At 39.0% G+C, this 21,291-nt stretch overlaps 2 protein-coding genes across 4 annotated transcripts in view; one reads left to right on the top strand and one right to left on the bottom strand.

The window, feature by feature from the left end:
* Positions 1–887: 887 nt before the first annotated feature.
* Positions 888–15,343, bottom strand: wdr31 (WD repeat domain 31). Of its 3 annotated transcripts, none has more exons than XM_080309219.1 (11): positions 15,042–15,343; positions 8,843–8,914; positions 8,578–8,710; positions 8,240–8,314; positions 7,981–8,125; positions 7,738–7,767; positions 6,232–6,332; positions 5,983–6,050; positions 4,735–4,876; positions 4,136–4,298; positions 888–4,014 (listed from the first exon to the last, which is right to left on the bottom strand). In XM_080309219.1, exons 2-11 carry the CDS (start codon positions 8,887–8,889, stop codon positions 3,818–3,820), a joined length of 1,101 nt encoding a protein of 366 aa, XP_080165345.1. In that variant the 5' UTR covers positions 8,890–8,914; positions 15,042–15,343; the 3' UTR covers positions 888–3,817. The 3 variants fall into 3 exon arrangements, with proteins under 3 accessions (XP_080165345.1, XP_080165344.1, XP_026044121.1); XM_080309218.1 differs by lacking the exon at positions 15,042–15,343 and adding an exon at positions 9,487–9,817; XM_026188336.2 differs by lacking the exons at positions 7,738–7,767; positions 15,042–15,343 and adding an exon at positions 9,487–9,814.
* The window catches only part of LOC113033130 (guanine nucleotide-binding protein G(q) subunit alpha), a 23,752-nt gene continuing 15,232 nt past the window's right edge, over positions 12,772–21,291 (top strand). The window contains exon 1 of the mRNA XM_026186532.2: positions 12,772–14,242. Coding sequence (XP_026042317.2) covers positions 14,107–14,242 — 136 coding nt within the window. The 5' untranslated portion in view covers positions 12,772–14,106. The remainder of the gene's footprint in view (positions 14,243–21,291) is intronic.

The following is a 21,291-nucleotide window of genomic DNA, read 5'->3' as shown; positions in this document are numbered from 1 at the left end:
TTATGATTCATTAATAATTTTAAGATCTAAAGTTTGTTTGTGCGTGTGTGTGTGAGAGAGAGAGAGAAGGAGAAACACATTGCTTCATGCTCAGTTTCATAATACACGATAAAAGTAAATGGCTATTTGGTTTGCAATTCTTCGCCTAAACAATTGCTTCAATATTGTAGTATAGCTAGTAATTACTGGAAGTGTTCTTTCAATTATATTTCTAACACTAGGTGGTGCTAAAAGGTTTTATTTGGTTGCTAAAAGGCCGTGATTGTTTGGGAATAGGTGCTCCCATTCAGCCAGATTGGGAATTAAATGATCACTTTTGGCAGCAGTTATCCCAGCAAAAATACACGATACTGTAAAAAGCTGTATATTACACTCAATACTCTTATTGTAAGAAAGTGCTCAGCCTATAGTTCAACCTATAGTTCCAGTATGACCATCACAAATGGAAAGAGCATTACTGAAACAGTGAAGTAAGGATTGGAAACAGTGGGAAAACAGTGATCTCAAAACAGGCTTTCGTGGTAAAGCAAAACAAATAACCTTCAGAAAATTGCCAGTGCCTGATGAGAGAAAAATGAAGTTGTACTTGGCAGCTTTCCTGTGTAAACTTTATCATCATCATTTATTTATTTATTTATTTATTTATTTATATAGCATTTTAAAAACACACCTGGTAGACCAAAGTGCTGTACAACTTTACCAACAGGAGTGTTTTGTTTTGTAGATTTGCATCTCTCAAATTCATGGTATTACTACAAATAGTTTCATATAACCGTGTTATTAACCTGATGAATTTAAAGCAGTCCTACACAAGGTGGTGGATAAAATATAAGGCTGTGACCTAGATAAAAAGTCATCAGACACAAAGAGCAATAAAGCTTTACCACTATGACACGAAATGCTTTTATTGCTGTATTATACGATATCAAACACACAGAATGAACTGAGTCATCTGGCAGCTTGACAAATATCCAAACAAAACTAAATCTCACCTTCTCTACCACTGGTTTTCTTCCCCAAGGGTAGATAGAATAACTGCTGTGGGGACTTCTTAGCACCTTTTGACAGAACAATCCATCATACTTGGAACAATCCATCACCGAAACTCATTAGTTTCCTTGCAATCTTTAGTTGCTACCTATCATCTATCTGGAACAAGCCCATTTTCAGCAAAGACTACACCAACATTCACTCCCCCGACACTTTATTATATACGCTATGGTGGTACTGGGTCACTTTTGACTTCAGAAGGGCCCTAATACCGAATGACATGGATTCAGTGAATTGCTGGAAACTTTCCTTAGAGATTTTGATCCATATTAACATGATAGCAGCTGCTACAGATTTGTTGGCTGCACATCCACGACATCTCCTGTTTCACCACATCCCAAAGGTGCTCTATTAGATTGAGATTTTGTGATTGTAGAGGCTGCTTGAGTACCATGTCATGTTGAAGAAAGCAGTTGTGATTTATTTGAGTTTTGTGACATGGTGCAGGACGTCGTCAGCTACAATACTCAGGTAGGCTTTGGTATTTAAACAACGCTCAGTTGGGACTGAGGAACCTAAAGCACGTCAAGAAAATATAGACACCATTATACCACCATAAGAGGATACAAGGCAAGATGGATCCATGCTTACATGTTGTTTACACCAAATTTTGAGACTAAAATTTGAACACTACGCAGAAATCAAGACTCATCAGACCAAGCAACATTTTTCTGATCTTCTATTATCTACTTTTGGTGAGTTCATGTGAACTGTAGCTTCTGGTTCCTGTTCTTAGCTGACAGCAGCGGCACCTGGTGTGGTCTTTGCTCTAGCCCATCTACTTCAATGTTTGACAGGGCGTGCGTTCAGAGATGCTCTTCTGTAAATCTCGGTTGTAACAAATTGTTATTTGAGTTACTGTTGCCTTCCTATCAGCTCAGATCGTTCCCTCTATTCTCCTCTGACATCAGCAAGGCATTTTCACCCAGAGAACTCCCACTTGCTGGATATTTTCAATTTTTAGATAGCCATAGTGATGGCTGTGTGGGAAAATCCCAGCAGATCAACAATTTTTGAAACACTCAGACCAGCCTAACTGGCAAAGTTGAACAAATGTACCTAATAAAGTGACTCTGAGCATATTCCACAGATGAGCATCCATATGTTGTATCTGAACTCATCTCGCAGCACATAAAATATAAGTTAGTCATTGTGGTTCTCATCCCTGACCAAAACATTTTTGTTTGATTAAATTGGAAGCTTAAGCAACAACTGTCCTTGTGACAGATGGCCATCTAGATCTGTAAAACAAAAAAGGTGAATGCTGTTGTATTTAAACTGTTTAAACCTACACTGTAAATACAATAATAGTTTGTTTCATATCTCCAAAACAAGTTCAGTTATTTATGAAAAGGGTTGCTAAACTGCACCGTGTACTTCAGCATCTGCAACACTTAAATTCTTCATCAGCCTTGATTAAATAAGATCTAAAGTAACTGCTGGAAAGTTTTATGTGGACAGCCTGCACAGCATTTCAACTTTAGCTTTGCAATATTTCGTATTTTCCGTGTTTACTGAGTCAACGTTTTATTAAAAAAGTGGAATTACTCTGGTATTTTGCATAGTACTTTTAAAAATTACAGTTAACACTACAAAAAACATTCAACTATCAGCTGCTTTTCACAAAAATATCAGGATCTCTATCTTTTTTTAAAAAGAAAAAAGTCTTTGTCCATTTACGTTTACATGGCAACCAGATGTGTTACAGTTTGGTGTTGTACTGACCTGATCTTTAAACCCCAACAGGTTGACGTTAAAATACAAACCAATAAATATTATCAGCATACAAACAAGCTCTTTTGCTGACATCACATTTGCTGACAAACAAAAAAACCAAAGGAAAAAAAGAAACATCAGGAAAACAAAAAACGATTGCTTATTCTGGGCTTCAAATTCTCCTTCATGGCTCATGATGTATAAAAACTGACCAAACAGCAGGTTCACTCCTCCTCTTTTCACCGTGCATTAGTTTGTGTTTAATTGAGTGCTTAAGTTCTTGTACTGTTAATTATGAGACATCCACTCAATCTGATCCTTTGTAATCTGGGCAGTTCAGTTTGTCAAAATTAATCCACTAGTCCAGTTGTTCAATTGTTAAGATTAATTAGCACCACCTAGTGCCAGAACTGTCAGTGGTAGAAAACGGTGACCAAACTGCAATCATCTCACCAACAAAAGCAAAACAACATCTGCACCAAACTATAGCAGCTCATAAAATTTTGTAAATATTACTTTGGGCTAAATAGACAACATCAGCAAGTAAGTCAATGTATACAGAGCCTAGACCAACAATACAACAGCGAGAGGCTGTCTAGTAGTTTTTGGCAATTTAGTTAACTGTGCAAGAACTTGAACCACTCAATGTAAACTACAATCACCTATTGGAATGGCTGTTTACCCTCATGGTACATATTTCTAAATAAAGTGGCAGTTTATATATATAAAAAAACAGGTAAATCCTGCCCTCCATCATGTTACTCTGGTGGTGACTGTAGGTATGATTTCCTGTTTTTAGTCCCCATGAAGAGTATCTATGATGGACATCCATGGTGGGCCAGAATTGGACAAAAGTTGCATCTTCCATACGTCATTATTGTCGCCTCTTTTCACTGCATGGCAGTCTAATAAATCAAAAATGTTTATAGAAATAAAGTCTGTAAAAAATAAATAAATAAAATAAAATGACTTGATTTCCGTAGCCAGCGATGCGTTCTCGCTGAGTCTCTGGCTGTTCACATTATAATTCACACCTGGCACTCCTTGGGTGTCAAAATCGTGCCACAACTTTAACATCCAGACCCCCTGCACCACCTGCACCAGAACTCTGAGCCTGCTGTGGTCCCTGGTCCACCTGGATATGATGAACGCCATTGTTAAAGCTGGCACACAACAGATTGCTGGAATCACTCGGTGCCAACGAAACCAGTGGACCGGCACCTTCCAGAGACAGCGTCCCTAAACAAACTAAACAGAGGACAGGAGAGACAAGGTTGCAGCAAAGCCAGCACAGAGATAAAAAAGGCAGAGTGGTTTTTCATTATTTATTTTGTGTTGAAATGGTTTCATCAGTGAGTAGAGGTGTTACCTGCTGTATGTTGATCCCAGATTTTGACAGAGCTGTCATGGGAGGATGTTCCCACTCGAGCTGTGCCACCAGGATGCATGGGGAGAAACACACTGCAGGCTGTGGTTTGGAGGTGGCCTCTGTACTCCACAACTTTGCAGCCAGGCTGACGCAGGTCCCAGAGCTAGTAACCCACAGACACAAGTCCACCCATCACAAATCTCAGTGTTTTATGTTCCAAAAGCATCGGCAAAATCAGTGGAGTGTTTGAGATACTGTGAAAAAAATAATCTGATCCATTTTTCATGAGGGCAAAACCTCAACCTATATTACTTTGTATTATACTCACTCTAAATCTCTATATTAAATTGGAAGTTGGAAGTGAAGCCCGCAAGAAAATCAGTCAAAGACAACAAACACACAAAACAAATTGTGCTGCATCAGTTCATAATTTTAAACTGGCAGAGCAAAAGAAATTGTTCATTCCAATTAGTGTGTCTTTCACACCAACGTAATACAACCCAGACAATAAATAACCTAATGACAGCCTCAATCTACCCAATATCTGTGCATTTAGAGCTTTACAGACAACAACAAACACATATCTCCAGAGGTCTTACTGTGGCTTCACACCCCTGTCCTCCAAAGCCATTGCTACTGGACACCAAGTAGTTTCCATTTGGAGAGACATCACAGTGGGTCTGGATGTACTGCTTAGCTGGAAAAGTATTGGTCACCTGCCATACACGGCTGTCCCACACCCTGTATACATAAGCAAACCATTACTAAAGAAGGACATTTAACACACGTGTAAGAAAATGCTGTGTTTACACACGAGAGTGCATGTCCTTAGGGTCTTCTACTTTTCAGGGTGAATTTTCCAAATAAATCGCAACACATGCTGATTATCCCCAGAACACATCCTAAGTCTCTAAATGTCTTAACTGCATCAAATGCTTAGGGTTCAACATGATCAAGGGGTCATGGATGTGTTATCTAAGTGTTAGGCTCTGTAATCACTTTACTCTCCCAGGATCTTGAACAGTAAAAACTCCAAAAATGTTGGCTTTGGTTTAAAACATTTTCTAAATCCCTTGATTATACATTATATATGACTCACATTTATAGCCTTACTAAAATAAAAAAACAAAACAAAACAAAAAAAAAACAAGCAGTATTGCTTTGTGTGAGTTTAGGTTCAATGCCGAGGCTTAATACTGTCTCTGGTGCTCTAATTGGCTGCTGCAGCTACGTTTTGGCTGACTTTATGTGGACAACAGCAGTAAGTCCTTCAGCATTAAATAACAGGATAACAAGGGTTGCATAAGTTCATGTTAAGGTTTGTGTTACTGTCTGATTTGCTGTCTTGGTGTACTCACAATATTATCTTTTTTCTTCTATGGCATTTCAAAGGCAGAAAGCGTGTTAGCTCCCAAAGACACGAGGTATTTTTGAATTTCAGCAATAATTTAGAGATGGGGTCAGGTCACGGACAGGAAAAGTGCTACAAAGTAAAAACTAGGTGAACGGTTTAATTTCCCAATCCAAATTTTACCACCAAATGGGACTTGAACTCACCTTTGACTGATTGAACAGTCAGACATGATACTGACTTAGCAGAGAAAATAGGGAAGGCATAACTGAATCTATTTTTTGTGCCACATAATTCAATAATAAAAGCTGTAGATTGACATCAAGTATATCTTTTTCAGTGTTACCGAATGAGAAACATCCCACTCCTGCTATTAATTACACATAAAAAATCTGCACTCATTTGAGATTTAAACAAATCATCATATTTTACAGCACACAAAATTAATTTCCACTGAATTTCAATAATAATACAGCAAAAGAAAATCCTTCTGTGCCTTATAGTCTTATCCTCGGAGGTCTGGACAATAGAGGAGCTGGCTGGAACCCAGCATACATGAGTCACCTGGAAAGAGACACAGGAAAGTGGAAAAATCTACACCCTGCGGACAAAGGATCTAAAAGTCTGATTAAGTAGCTTGGTGATCTAATTATTTCTCTCATGTGCTCAGGTGTTTATCTAAAGCAGCCCAGTATGCTTAGTACGCAGATGTGAACACATAAAAATATAATACTGTTACTCTTACCAGGTTTCTAGATATGTTGTGTCTCTGTTCACATTTTGCAGATTCTATATCCCACAGGCACATCCAGTTGTCACGAGAGCCAGTGCACAGCTTTCTTCCATCTACCAACCATAAAAGAAACACTTATATTTGGTGCAAATCGTTAACCTGAAATAGATGTTGGTGTGCAGCCAGAAGTGAAAATAAAAACTCTTACTTCCAATAAAATGAGAAAATCCGACATTCCAGGTAGTGCTAACTTTCTACTAATTAAGGCAAATTATTCAGTCAAGTTGAGAATAGCCATTTATCATACCACAGGACACGCAGAAGAAATACTTCAACTATTATAGCTGCTATATGAATATGGGTTCACTTCAGGGATATTTCATCTTTCAGTATGATTTGGTTTGCTAAGAAGTCACATTTCACACAACACACGCATGAAAGCTGTGGTCAAAAGTTTACATGGAAATGACTGTCATGGTAATTTTGGTCTTTTAATTATTCCAGGTTGAATCATTGCACAGCATACATGTTTAATGATTTTTATAAAACAAGCATTGGGTGCACAAGTTTGAACTTATTTTGGATTTTCTCTAATGCACACAGAGTCAAAGATACGAATACACCCCCACTAACATTTAGTTAAATGTCCCTTGGAAAGTGCACTTTGACCAGACACTTTTGGCAGCCATCAACAAGCTTCTGGCTGGATATTTGACCACTCGTCTCGGCAGAAATGGTAAAGTTCTTTGAAACTGGTTGATTTCCTGGCACAGACTCAGCTTTTAAGCGTAGTCCATAAATTTTCAATAGGGTTAAGTTTGTGAGGGCCATTCCAGAAGCTTAATGAGCCGTTCCCAAATAACAGCAGGTTCCAGGATCATCAGATCAACAATTATACATAAGTTACTAAGATGTATTACAACTTTGCCATCGTCTAGAAGAAGACCCAGACTTTCAGCCTAAGATGAGAGGAATTTGGTTAGGATGTTTTGGAACACAATTTGGGTATCTCCAAATTCAAATTGCACCCAATTCTTTTTTAAAGTTAATAAAGATGTATATTGTACAATCACTTGACCCTGGAAAAACAGTTCATCAACAGATCATTAAAAGCCCAAACTTATCATGACATTGACACCATGACTGTAAGTTTGACCAGACCTTTACAGATGAAATGTGCTTATTTTTGTTTATACATTTATAGTAAAAGTGTTCAAAAAGTGAACAACAGAAAAGACCAAAAACAATACTAAAACTGATAAAAATGTATCCAAAACTAAACATTTTCAAACAATAAAAACTAAACTGAAATGAGCTAATTCATTCTGCAAGTTACCTCTAATTAAACTGAACTGGTAACAAAAACTAGAGCTAATTAGGTTTTATTTTGTTTTTGTCTGTTTTGTTGTTGTTTTGTTGTTGTTGTTTTTTTTGTGAGGGGGGGGTTGCCTTTGTTTTTGTTTTAATTACACCAATTCTGCTTTTTATTTCATGCTTATGAAATGTCTTCTGAGGTACCTTTGTTTTTCTTGAATTGATTGTCTGCAACTGCAAAAAAAATACTTGGGGATAAATAAGAAGCTATCTGTACAAAGATATGACAGAATACACTTACTAATTGTGTTTTATCATGCACTTTAACATACTAGAAATCAGAGACTGGTACATTTACCTTAAGCAATATAACCTTTAAGACAACACTTAAAACATTTACTCACGTCTGAGGAGATTCATTGTGTGTGAGTGCCTGTGTGTATGTACCAGGACTGATAGCTAGTCCATTGACCACCAACTCATGCCCACAGAATTCCTGAATAGGTTCGTCTCCCTGGTTGAGGTCCCACATCAGTACAGTTTTGTCCCGTGAGGCACTAAAGATCCATGTACTACCTGGATAACAAATCACCTGGTAGAGTACAGAATTCACAGGAGATAAGAGGAGACTGGGGAACGTGAAATGTGTCACACGTTTAAGGCGTCATTCCTTTATCAGTTTGTGCGCACACGGTATTGATGTTACCTTGGTAACCTCTCGGTTGTGGCCCTGGAAAGACTGACACATCCGGCCTTGTTTCCAGTCATACACCACCACAGCCTACAGAGGTAGAGATGCTAATCACACCATGTTTAAGTGTAGTTTTCACAAAATCTATACCCTTAATTCATGGGTTTCTAATATAACCTGTATCATACCTTAGATCCAATATTGTGAGTCTTTTTTGAATTGGGCATTTTACTCTGTGAGCTCTATGATTTAAAATCACTTAAAACCATGATAAAGTTCAATTTGTGGCTTGAACATTTATAATATTTAAAGAGACTTAATAATCAGTACAACAGTTCAATTTTTGGCTTTACCTGGTCACTCCCGCCAGAAACACACAGGTCTGGACTGAGAGTGGTCACTGTGTTAATGGACCCATGATGTGCAGGCTCATACTGCACCACCTGACTGTCAAAGGTATTATCTGTCTTCTCTGCCTGAGATGCCCTGTACACACACACACACACACATAAAAATACACACATACATAAAATTGCAAAAACTTTAATATGTAATAATATATATAATACAGACACACACACACACAGAGAGAGAGAGAAGGCCTAGCACAAGTCTCACCTGTAGAGCTCAGACCTCTTGCGGAACTTGCTCTGTAGTTTGCCCATGTCTGCCTAGGAACCTGCAGTCACACTGACACACACAGAGAAATGCCATCAAACTGAAAAATCACGCTTCATAACAACTAAACGCACATGTTGTGGTAGTAACGATGAGGGATAACTACTCGGACTTCACTACAACCCTACAGTTCACTTAGTGATTGTCTATCCCAGAGCAGTGCTTAATGCAATAGCTACATTAGGCACACACTTTCTGTGCTTCTCTTGCAGCTAAAAGAACAACAACAACTAACTACTTTGTCTGTTTTTAGTGAGTTAGAAGCCTTGTGTGACATTTTGGTGGAAATCATTCAGCAAACAGAATACAAACAGTACTTTCTCACACACGCACAGCTACGCCCCACCCTCGTTATCCCGGTGTACTCCACTCCACAAACAAGCGACAGGAAGGAGAGGGCTCAAATCCTATTACAGCGGCATCATTACTGTCACAAGGTATTAGTCACTGGAAAACACCTGCTAAGAACTTTGCTGGCGATCATTATGCAACGGTACTCGGTGGATTTTAACCGTAGTTAATAAAGCTGAAAAATGGATGATGACTCGCGCACACTTGTAGTGCACAGAAGCAGGGTTTCTTACCTGTCACTGGCAGGTGTCGTCGCTGGGTGATGCAGAGGCTGAGGAGCTAGCTTGCTAGCATGCTAACTAATCTTTATCTGTCATTCTAAGAAAGATCAATGCATTAGTGGCAGTAGAACATAGACGGGCACGCGTTAAAGCTTGGAAAAGTTGTTATTTTAACAAAAGCGAACCGTTTCCCACACACTGCCATGACAGACCGCTGTCCTAACTGCGTGGGAAAGTGCACAAAAGTGTCTTTTTAACTGCAAAACACCCATCCCTCCCTCCGTAGCGACCAGGGAGCGACGCTTTCTCGTAACCAGGCGAGGACGAGGTCACGTGAGAAACAGAAGGAAGTAACCGGAAACTTACAAAAATAAAAGCCTGTTCACTGTTTGTTTCTATAACTGGACAAACGTGAACACAAATGAACACAAAAAAACACAATTTTTTAGGAATGTTTGTTTTTTCAGGAGTAATCCAGGTGAATGTACTGGCTTTTGGGTATATTTCACCACAGGGTAGCTTACTAAAATCCTCTTTGTTCACTGCAGTGTATCCATTGCCCAAGCTCATCATGTGCACCAAAAAATGCAAAACACTGCCTAGAGGGAACATTTTCTTTTCCAAAACCAGGACTTAAACTACAGTGGTATAGACCTATGGTGGACCCTAATAATTTTATTTTCACATTAAAGCAAAAGCAAAGATGGCTTTTTTCTTATTCTTTTCCCCATGTATCCCCAGAGGCATTGGTTGAATTGCAAATCCTAAATGAAGATATTATAAAGTGTATATAACATACACTTAACTAGCGACAGCATACGACTCCTCTCAGTCCCCCCCCCCCCCCCAAAAAAAACAAAACAAAAAAAAAAACAAAACAAAAAAAGCAAAAAACAAAATTCCATCCAAAATACAAGTTTGCATGTTTTTAGTGGAGGAATTAACACTGGTGAAGCATTATGGTTTGGCAGCATGGAACATGGTTTGTTTTAAGTGAAATCTCCTCATTAAAATCAATTAAACTTGACAGGTTAGAAAGTCACTGACCTGTGGATGACTCTCCCTTTAGAGGGCCGGTTTGTAGACATTTATTATAGGCACAGGCTGAATAAACTCCCCAAGCTGCAAATCTGGGACACCTCAGACAGGTCTCTGGACACATAACATTAATTCTACTACTTGAAACAGTTCTCCTCTTTACATCTTTTATTCAGGTTCTTCTTCAGTCCTTTCTTTCCCAGTTGCAGTGAGAAAAGATAAGATCAGCGAGGCTTCATAAACTAGATTTGAACAAATACATCACATGCAATTAACCACTGAGTCACTGGCACGCCCCCATTTAAACGGTCTAAATAGGCCACTTAGTTAGGTTACAATCAACACTGCTCAATACCTATGTGAGATGACCTCAATTCTAACTTTTTTTGCTTGCAGCAAAAGGCTTAATTGTGTATAAATATAGTTACACTTTTACAATATAACAAATAATCCATGTTACTCCAATGTTTAAGAGTTTTCTAGTATGAATGTGTATATTTTTTCTTTTACTTTGTTCTCTAAAGAGCCATTATCTTTGTATATACGGAGATCACAACCAAACGTTGCTATTACATGTATTTTCATATTTAAAAAATGTTTCGAGGATTCCTTAGCTTCCTTAGAAATTCTTCCTTTGAAGTTCCTTAGCTCACATGTACTATAATTGCTTTAATGTGTTAGTGGAGTAAGGCAAAATTTTAAAAACGCATAAGGTGGCTTCACTTTGCTATAATCCCTAACTCAGACTTGATGGTGCAAGGCCCATTTGCTTCACCCATGTTACGCATTGCTGAAAGCATTAGGAGTGTACTGTACAGTTCTTTTTATGAGGCAGTTAAAAAGTCACAAAATCTCGGCAAAACGGCCACTCATGCTTTCCATTTTAAGGTTTTAGATAATGATAGTGGCATGTGACTACATGGCTCAAATTAAGAAGTAAAATGGAAACAATGCAGAAAAGAGATTTAGGCTCAAGATCTTGATCATTGTAATGCTTGAGACCTCAATTCTAAACCCATTCTCATAGGCAGAATAATAAAAAGTCTCCTGTATGCTCAGGAGCTACTTAAATGACAAAATTCAGTTACTGGAGATATCGTTCATTTATAGCATTGAGAGAATAGTTTTGTTGCTCAATAGTAAATGGACTGGTTCTTATAAAGCAGTTTTCTACTCTTTGTGAGCACACAAAGTGCTTTACACAACTCGCCTTATTCACCCATTCACACCCATTCATACAAGCACTTTTTCCTATGCTTTTTCTTTTTCTTTTTCTTTTCAATGTGACAGCTTTTGAAGGTGCTCCTGGTTTTGATGTCTAATTGCACATGATTCACATGTGTGCTTTTCATATGTCTTTACTAAATGCCAGCTGAATTTGTTTATTTACTTATGTTGTTTTTATTACAGCTTCTACTATCCTCTTGGCCAGGTCTCTCTTCAAAGAAAGATTAGAAAAAGGATATAACAAATGAAAATACAGAAAAAATAACACCTGCTGCATAACTCTCCAGATTGTTTGAGGTATATACAAGGGCTTGATTTATTATTAAAATTTGTTTGGTGATCTGAAAAACGCAAGTGTAACAAATATGCAAAGAAAAAAAAGAAATCAGGAAGGGATCCTTCATATTCAAAGTGGTGGACATGAAGGATCTAACATGTCGAAAAGCGCTATATAAATGCAATCCATTAAATACTGCAGACAGGCCTGGTTTCCTTTGAATTTAGTGAAGTTTTAGACTAAGATTGACACTATTGTTCTTAGCAAGGGATTAGACCTAGAATTGATATAATAATGGCTGTAGGTCAAGAGGTAGAGCTAATAATTGGAAGATTGGTGGTTCGATTCTAGGCTGCATGCCAAAGTATCCATGGGCATGACCAAGTTGTGTTCAATGGAGTGTGAAGTTACATTGAAAGCACTTGGAAGAAAAAAAAGGTTTTGTGTAAATGAGGAAATTTGTATTAAGTATTTTCAGCCCTCAAGTAGAGTATACTCTATGCTACAGTATGTATACAATATGTTTTTGATAGGCTGTAAGTCAAAGCTTGGGAAAAAAGAAATGTACCACAATTACACCACACCACAAGAAGACAATATTGAACAAAACACAAATGTAACCCTCCAGTTGACTTAAAGGTTAGCTGGAGATCGCTCTAAAGCGTAGTGATGGTGTGACGGACCATTAGTTTTAGACAGGTATAAATATGTGAATAAAAACTGCATTTTAATGACGGTGTCAAAGAAGCTCATAAAGAGCAAAGAGTCTAACAGCTAAGTTAAGTTAACGCCTCAGTGCCTCTCCAAAAATAGCACAAAATGACCTTCAGAGTTTACTGCAGTGCCGTTTGATTGCATACTGTGTAACTATATTATGTCCACTGAAACACAATCAGAGTGTGCAAGGTTAACTTCCACTAGGCGCTCATCACGCAATCACTAAAACATAAACTGTACTTCCTATGGCTCTCCATAAGGACCTCCTCCCACCCAGTGAGAGCACACACACACACAAGAAAAAAGAAAAGAAAAAACAGGATTGAAATGGAAACTGTACAACAGAGATATGAAGTCCCAACATATCCCGTCATACGCATTTTCTATTCCACAGGTTGGTGTATAAATGACTTGTGTGGCGTTTGTTTGACGTGACACTCCCCCTTGGTCGATGGGAGGCCGACGTCACCCTGCCAGCGGAGGAGTGGATGGCCTGTGCAATAAAAATACATGAAGAGAATTGAGGAAAAGGAGAAGATTGGCCGGGGGAAAAGCAACAACACGGCTGTTATTCTTTTCTTTACGTTCCGCTCGTGAACCGTGGACTTGAGCTCCCTTCTGAGGCGCACTGGGATGTTTTTTCGCCTCTCTGTCAAGAGCTCGGGCAGAAATGCTGTGTTATGTGCGGCTTTCTTGGCTTTTTGAGCGCACCGAGAGAGATAACTGTACTGTATCCCAGCCTAGCGGATTGGAGTGAAAGTCCGCCATATTCTGCCTTACCACGCCCGGGAGTCGAGCCATTGGAAAATAAACGGACAGCCTTATTTATGCGTTTTTCTTGTTGCCCTTATCCGCAGACGGTAACCTGAACGCGAGGGATTTCGTTTAATGAAAAATATCAACATTGACGACTTTGAAGAGAGGGTGGCCCGGCTCGGATGACAATGCTTAACGAGATCACACTGAGCAGTACGGAGGATGTGTCTTAAAAGGATCTGTTGATCATATTGAGACGGGAAAGCAGATTACACCTATTAAGATTGCACAGATATTCCACCGAAACCGCTTTGGACTGTTGTTTTGAAGCTGTCGGGAGGCCCCAGATAAGCGAAGCAGGGGGAGGGGGTGGGGGGGTCAATAATTTCTCAAATATCTAATTTTCCTTTCCACCACAATCTGTGCGCTGTTGGGACTCACTATAAGGGCGTCCACGCGTTATTTCACCACCAGTAGGCCTGTATGAGGACGTTATTTGGCATTCACAGGCCTGTTTTTTTTTTCTTTCTTTCTTTTCCTTTCTTTTCTTCTGCCCCTGAAATCTGGATGAATCACTAAGAGGGGAAAGGAGTGCGAGTTTTACAAAAGGAGAGAGAATGACCCTGGAATCCATAATGGCGTGTTGCCTCAGCGAGGAGGCGAAAGAAGCCAGGCGGATCAACGACGAGATCGAAAGGCAGCTCCGCCGGGATAAGAGGGACGCACGCCGGGAGCTGAAACTGTTGCTTCTCGGTAAGCTCGACGGGGAGAGCAATGCCAAGCCCGCATTCCTCTCTCACTAAAAATGCCTTTGTCGGCTGTAGGGAGTGGGGGTTAATGGGGTTTCCCCACCTGAGTGAAGTTTGGGTGGTAGGGTAGAACTATCTCGGTGTTATGAGTCGAGTGCACAGATTGGCAGGTCAGCAGAGGGAGGAGATGCTGCCCAGCAAGGCCTGCATGGCTTCCACTATATTAAAAAAACCACCTGATTTGAATAACTGTGACTGGCTAGTGTCGAGGAAACAAATGAGCGCTAGCTCTCCATTGACTCCTCCATGCTCTTTACAGGTTTGACAACAACCTGTGCAGCCAGATCTTAAGGAGCCCATCCAGGCGGTGTGCTTATAAGAGTGCGGCTGGGCCAAAGTCTGCGCTTTATTGGGCACAATCAAGACAGTTTTGCAGCTTAACACATAACCCTGGCAATCATTATATCCCAGATATCGATGTAGAGTGAAAGCTTGGCCACTTGATGTCCTATAATATGTGTAAACCTGTGTGTGATGGTATGCTCCTGCATATTATATTGTGGAATATTAAATTTCCAGACTAACAGCAGTATTCGGTGCAATACAGTGAGTAATGTATCGTGGTTTTAATAGTAACATTCTAAATTGTTATTTAAATTCTTTAAAAAAAAAAAAACCCTAAATAATGACATTCGTAACTGTCTTTGCAGTGTTTGGTTGTAAATGGGGGAGAAGGGGGCAGATCCTGTTAAGCAGCATTAGTCATACTGAAGAAATGTGAGGAAAACAAGTCATCTACTTACCATCCCGGTTTTAATTAGGTTTTCAACAAAAAGCCCATTAGATGTGATGACTGTGGTCCTGGTGAGTGGTGCCAGAAACCTCGCTTCCTGATCTGCTGCTCTCCTCACTTAGTTCCTTAGAAAATGCAAGAAGGCAATGGTCTAAAGTACATTTAGGCCCTTAGATCGCAACATTGCCTCCCGAGTGATGCTTAAGAGGGACTGGATGAGAGAAGTTTACACCTTTGGCTGCTGGTTAAAACAAAACAATGACATGAATCCTTCTTAAATGGATTTGAAGGAGCTCACTGCCACCACCCTTGTTAAATAACTGTGCTGCTGTTGCCCCTTAATCTCTCATAATACACCACAAGTTCATTGTGCAAATTCATAAGCAGTCAGTGACCTTAAACAACAAAGTGTGTGCTATTTGAGGGCAGCTGTTTCTAATAATCTTGTATTTATTTAATCTTTAGTCAGTAATGTGTGAAAATTTGTCAGCCCAAAGTGAAAGGGTAGGCTGTTGTATTTCAGAGGGATTTACTTTACTTTAAAAAGATATAAAGTGAAATGGAGCATGATTATATAGAGACAGGAAAACAAGAAACAGCAGCACAGATTTTAGACGGTAGTATAGACTTTTTTCTGCTGTGTGGCTTTTTCCGGAGTTATAAGAAACATCTAAGGTTTGAGCATGGAGAGGCCGATTAGAGTATGAATAGGAAATGCGTTATGCTCAAGGCTAACCTAGGACAATAGACCTTATTAATCCTTGTAGAAAGTAGCGGCATTCATAAATACAATAGGCAGGCATATGCTTGAGCATCTAAAGCAATCCTGGATAAATTAACCATTTTATTTTTGGACCTGATTCAGTATATCAGCTCATATGCAGGGCTCTCAGTTCACAATGATTGTTTATTTATTTATTTATTTGCGTGTGTGTTAATGCACACAAATACCACTTCTATTACAAGTGGTCAAGTGAAACAGAGGAAGATGTGCATATGTGAAGATGTGTGCTCTATATGACTGTGTCACCACAGATGCTCTGTGAACTATTATACAGTGACAGGATACGGGTATTCAGTTTTTCAAGCTTGCTAATTGCTTAATTTCCCCGATGGATTTGACCACTAAACTCTCCAAGTCAAGTTCACTAGTTTTCAGGATGACCATCAGTGGGCTTTTCAGAAATCATCTTGGCTTTTAAAACATCACTTATAATCTTTCAAAACCACTAATTGCTTTGTGTCTACTGGGATCGTGTATGTTGAAACGCAGGCTACACAGCAAATGAGAAGATTGCAAGTTTTTAATCCATTCCTCAAGTATCTCATGTCCATTAAGAGCTAACCGGATAATGGGAATGTTCTGAAATTAACACTCATTTAACCTTATTGGATGACTGAGAATACATTAGCAGCAACAGTGTAGATGAGTTGATTCAGTGGGAGAAGGGCTTGATATGTTTCTCTTAAAAGCTGTCAAGTATAGATGTTGTTTAATGATAGGTCAAATACTGGAGAAACCGATGGTTTCTCTCATATAAGTGACTAATAAAGACTCTCTAGTTAACAAAACATTGATATATATATATTGTGCCTGAATATTTCATCCTTACATCTATCAATCAATTTATCCATATCCATTCCCTGCTGCTTATCTGGGTTCAGGTTATAGGAACAACTGTCTAAGCAGAGAAGTCCAGACCCTCTCTCCCTCCAACCGCTTCCTTCAGCTTAGCCTGGGGGACAGAGATATAATCTCTATGTCCCCCAGGCTGAGTTGCTCTGAAACCTCTCGGTAGTACGTGCCTGAAACACCATACTTAGGAAGCGCCGAGGAGGTAATTTAGTCAGATGCCCGAACCTCCTCAATTGGCTCCTTGTGGTGTGGAGGAGTACCGGTAGCAGCTCTACTACTCAACCTGTTCTGAATGACTGAGCTCCACATCTTTATCTAAGGAGAGCCCAGCTACTCTTTGGAGAAACCTAGTTTCTTCTGCTACCATCTCATCTACAGTCTCATTCTTTAGCTCATGACCGTAGGAGAGGGTAGAGACATAAATCAGCAGTTTTGCTTTCAAACTCAGCTCTCTCTTCACCACTACAGACTGTCACGGCATCCACATCGCTGCAGACATGACCCCAATCCGCATTTTAGTTTCCCCAATCAACTCTCGCCTCACTAGTGAACAAAATCCTGAGATACTTAAACTCATCCACTTTCCAGCAATTTGTCCCTGATTCAGAGTTGTCATTCTTTTCTGGTTGAGAACCATTGCATCGGACTTGGAAATGCTAATTCTCATTCCTGCTGCTTCACAAGATCTCATCTTTAAGCCACTCAAGCAGAAACTATCCATCACTTGACTATGCCTTGAAATTGTGTCTATAAAGGTTACAGTTAGTTACAAAAGTTAGAGTTATTGGCAAAGTCCAGCAGTCGACCGGGATGGAGTCCAGTTTATTAGCTGGTATTATACATCGAGTCTTTGCACTGCAACTGGTATTTTTCAAAATCTACAGTTTTTACTTTGACAGCAAATGGTTTCCATTTATGGCTTCTGTTGCACTTTTCACAGTTTCTCTACAAGTTGGAGAGTAGCTGGAGAGTATTTTTAGACAGGTCTGCCTTTTTATGCAAACTACAGGTAACCGCAGCAGTATGCTACCAATCAAAGTAATCATGTTTTTGCCAACTGGTTGGGGAGTACATGACCCATCTGTTCCCTAGAAAAAGGTGGGTCCTGTGAAAAAATGAGGGTCACTGTCTATTTCTAGATTCTAGGCCTGTAAGAGTGGGCCTTTTAGCAATCATTTAATCAGCGACTGCTATCAACCTCATGCAACCACTTTAAGCCACCTGATGAGTTCTCATTTTTTATCTTAATAACTATTAGTTGCCATGGACCAGTCTCTAAGCCTGTGTGACTAGGACCTTATTCACTTTAGCCTATATAGTCATCACAATTGTCATACAGCCAATATGGCTTACTAGTTAATGTCATGTGCTTAGTGGTCTTGGCTGTGTATACCTCAATAGTCAAAACGGGATTTAGTTTTGACTATTGCTAAAAATGTTTTGTTGAGTTCAGAGGAGAATGACCAGACTGTTTCAAACTGTTAAGAAGACAACAGAAACTTAAATAACCTCTCGGTACAACCAAGGTGTGCAGATGAGAATCATTGAATGGTCTACAACAGCAGAAGACCGCACCACGTGTCACTCCTGTCAGCAAAGAACAGGAAAGCCTATGATTCACATAGACTCACCAAAGCTGGTTAACAGAATATTGGAAAAACATTGCCTTGTCTGAGTGTTTTTCTGTTGCAACAGTCAGCTGTCAGTTAGAATTTGACTTTAACATGAACTTATGGATCCATCCTGCCTTGTATCAGGCTTGGTAGTGTAATGGTCTGGGTGATATTTTATTGGCATTGAACATGAATGAACTCACTGTATTCAAACGGTTTCTGTATCCCAATCCAATAGAACACCCTTTGGATGTGGTGGAAAAGGAGATTGAGATCATGGATATGCAGCTGACAAATCTCAGGTCAATAAGGACCAAAATCTCTGAGGAATGTTTCCATCACCTTGTTCATTCTATGTCAGGATAAGTTAAGGCAGTTCTGAAGGCAAAAGGGGGCCCAACCCAGTAGTAAAGACTTTAGCATCATTTTATGGAAGGGGGCAAGATTAGTGCCACGCATTTAGCGTCTGATCCAGTATGAAATATGATCACAGTCTACTCTTTCGTTCTGTTATTGTTTTTAAATAATGGCCAGTTGGCCTTTGAACTGCTGGATATATCATGTCATCTTTTTTTTTTTTAGCTTTGTACTCTATTAGATATTTTAGGAAATTGTCTTAATTGGCACATAAACTCTTGAATTATGGCAGGAGCAAAAACCTGTTTTGCGTTACATTGCTGGTTTAAGGTCAAAGACAAATTGTTATCAGCTCCTCCCAGAGTCCAAGTGGCCAAATTTGAAGAAACCCATTCAAAACTCTTGGGCTGTTGTGGGAATCTAGGCATATTTACTTTATCTAGAAAATAATTTGTAGATTAATAATAGATACCACTAATAATAGGCAATTCTTGTTTTATCATTGAGGTCTGAAGCGTCTGTTGACTCTGAAATGGGTTAAACATGACTAATTATTGGGCTTGTCTACATTTGCTAAATTAATTTAAAATTGCTCAATTACAAAAATGGCACGACCCAGCTCCAATCCTTAAGGGACCATTGAACCTAGTTTTTGGTGCTTGTCCCCCTTTACACACTTTCACATGCATGCCGAAAATTAATTTGTAGACAAGTGGGATGGACTTGAAACACAAGATGCCTTTACAACTTCGGTTATAGATTTACCTCAACAAACACAAAAGATATATTCTACAATGTCCATTTTGAACAAATAATTTTGAAAATCATTGCATCAGTGCTGGTGTGACTGGGTGAATGAGGCAATTTGCGTAAAGCGCTTTGAGTGCTCAGAGTAGAAAAGCTCTCTGTAAGAAATGGTCCGTTTACCATGTTGTGTCATGGCTATGACTGAACAAAGTCCAGCCCTACTTATAGCGACTCTTTCACCAGCACATGGTTGTTATTGTTAGAGGAATGCCTAAAGGTGGCTTATGTTTTGATTAACGTATCAATCAGTGTTTAAGTCATTTTTATTCATTTCAAAGTCATTGTTTAGCTTCCAGATTTTATGATAGTTGGGTCCACTTTTGGACAATTTTTCAAAATTTTGCCTCCAAAATTGATTTTTAAGTTAACGTGGATGTGATTGAAGGGCAAAATTTCTACTTGAGATCAAGCGACTGACTTGGCCATTGAAGAATATCCCATTTCTTTGCCTTGAGAAACCTTTGGGTTGCTTTTGCAGTATGTTTTGGGTTATTTTCCATTTGCACTGTGCCCGATCAGTATTGCACCATCTGATTGAATCTGAGGAGATAGTATAGCCCTGCACACTTCACATTTCATCCTGTTGCTTCTATCAGGAGTCTCAATAAATCAATAAATACTTGTGACAGAGTCAACAAAGTCTATTCAGTGAGACAAAGACTTCAGTGAGACTGATTGTTCTTGAGTTAGTCAGAAGTTGTATCGTAATCAAGGAAAAAATGCAGTCATGCACTTTATTTGTTTTCTGTGGTCTTTCAGGTCTCTTGGTGTATCTGAGCTTGTCAGTTACGCTTTTTGACTTAAAAGTATTTGCAATGCAAAAGTGCTGAAGAAATTGAGAATATGGTTTAATACGGCACCTTGATACACCCCAGCAGTTCTACTGAATTTGCCTTTCTATGGAGTGTTTTGGCTCTTTTCAGTCTCTGCCATTAACACCAAATTGATCCGACTCCTATAGGAGTGATTTTCTTTGGAACCGTTAAAATATAAATATATCTGTTTATTGTTCAAGAGTTTTAAATTCTCTTAATAAAGTAAGGTTTATTTTATGTACTTTCCTGTCATCCAGTTAAGATTGTTAAACACAGTGAAATCCCTGGTCTGCAGTGGTAGTCCTACTTACAGCAGTGGTCAGTTATGCACATGTATAACTGACCTTAGTCAGTCATAAGGAACTAAATAATGAACTAAATATTCACTTATCATTTCCTGAAAGTATTTACTCTCTTGCATTTAGTGTTAATGTATATTTTGAATACAAGATGCTGTTAAAATTAGGGAGCTTCTGTTATTTGGTTAGTCAAATAAATGAAATGTAAAAGCTCCTATCAAAGTAACTGAGAGGGAGAAGATTGAAATCCAAGTCTGTCACTCTTGTAACTGTACAACAGCTGAATAGTTTTCGCTTTCAAATTTAGGACCAAAGAGCGTCTGAGTTTTGTTAAACTCTCATTAGTAGCAAGGCTGAAAATCAAGGTCCAGTAATCTATGCCGATGAGGAACAAATCGAAAGTATTTGTAAAAGTGAAACTGGCACTCAGCCTTCGTGTCTTAACTCTACTTAAGGTGCTGCTAAGAACTTGGAAGTGAGTGACTTTCTTTTTCACTCATAGAGTCAGTTTAAAATGAGGTACGTTCTTAAAATGTCTGCGCACTGCAGACAGTAATGGAGTTTGGCGAGTCTTGAAAGCACAAAGTTCAAGACGTCATTTGGCCAGTGAACAGGAGAACTTTTAATTATCCTTTTGATACACTTAACCCAAATAATAAGCACATCTTAAGTGTGAGTGCTGAGTATCTTCAAGTCAAGTTTTAAATGTCCAGGGTATTTAATAATTAAAGGA

This window comes from Astatotilapia calliptera, chromosome 12 (assembly GCF_964374335.1).
Source record: "Astatotilapia calliptera chromosome 12, fAstCal68.1, whole genome shotgun sequence".
Taxonomy (NCBI): Eukaryota; Metazoa; Chordata; class Actinopteri; order Cichliformes; family Cichlidae; genus Astatotilapia; species Astatotilapia calliptera.
This window is presented reverse-complemented; position numbering and strand designations above follow the sequence as displayed.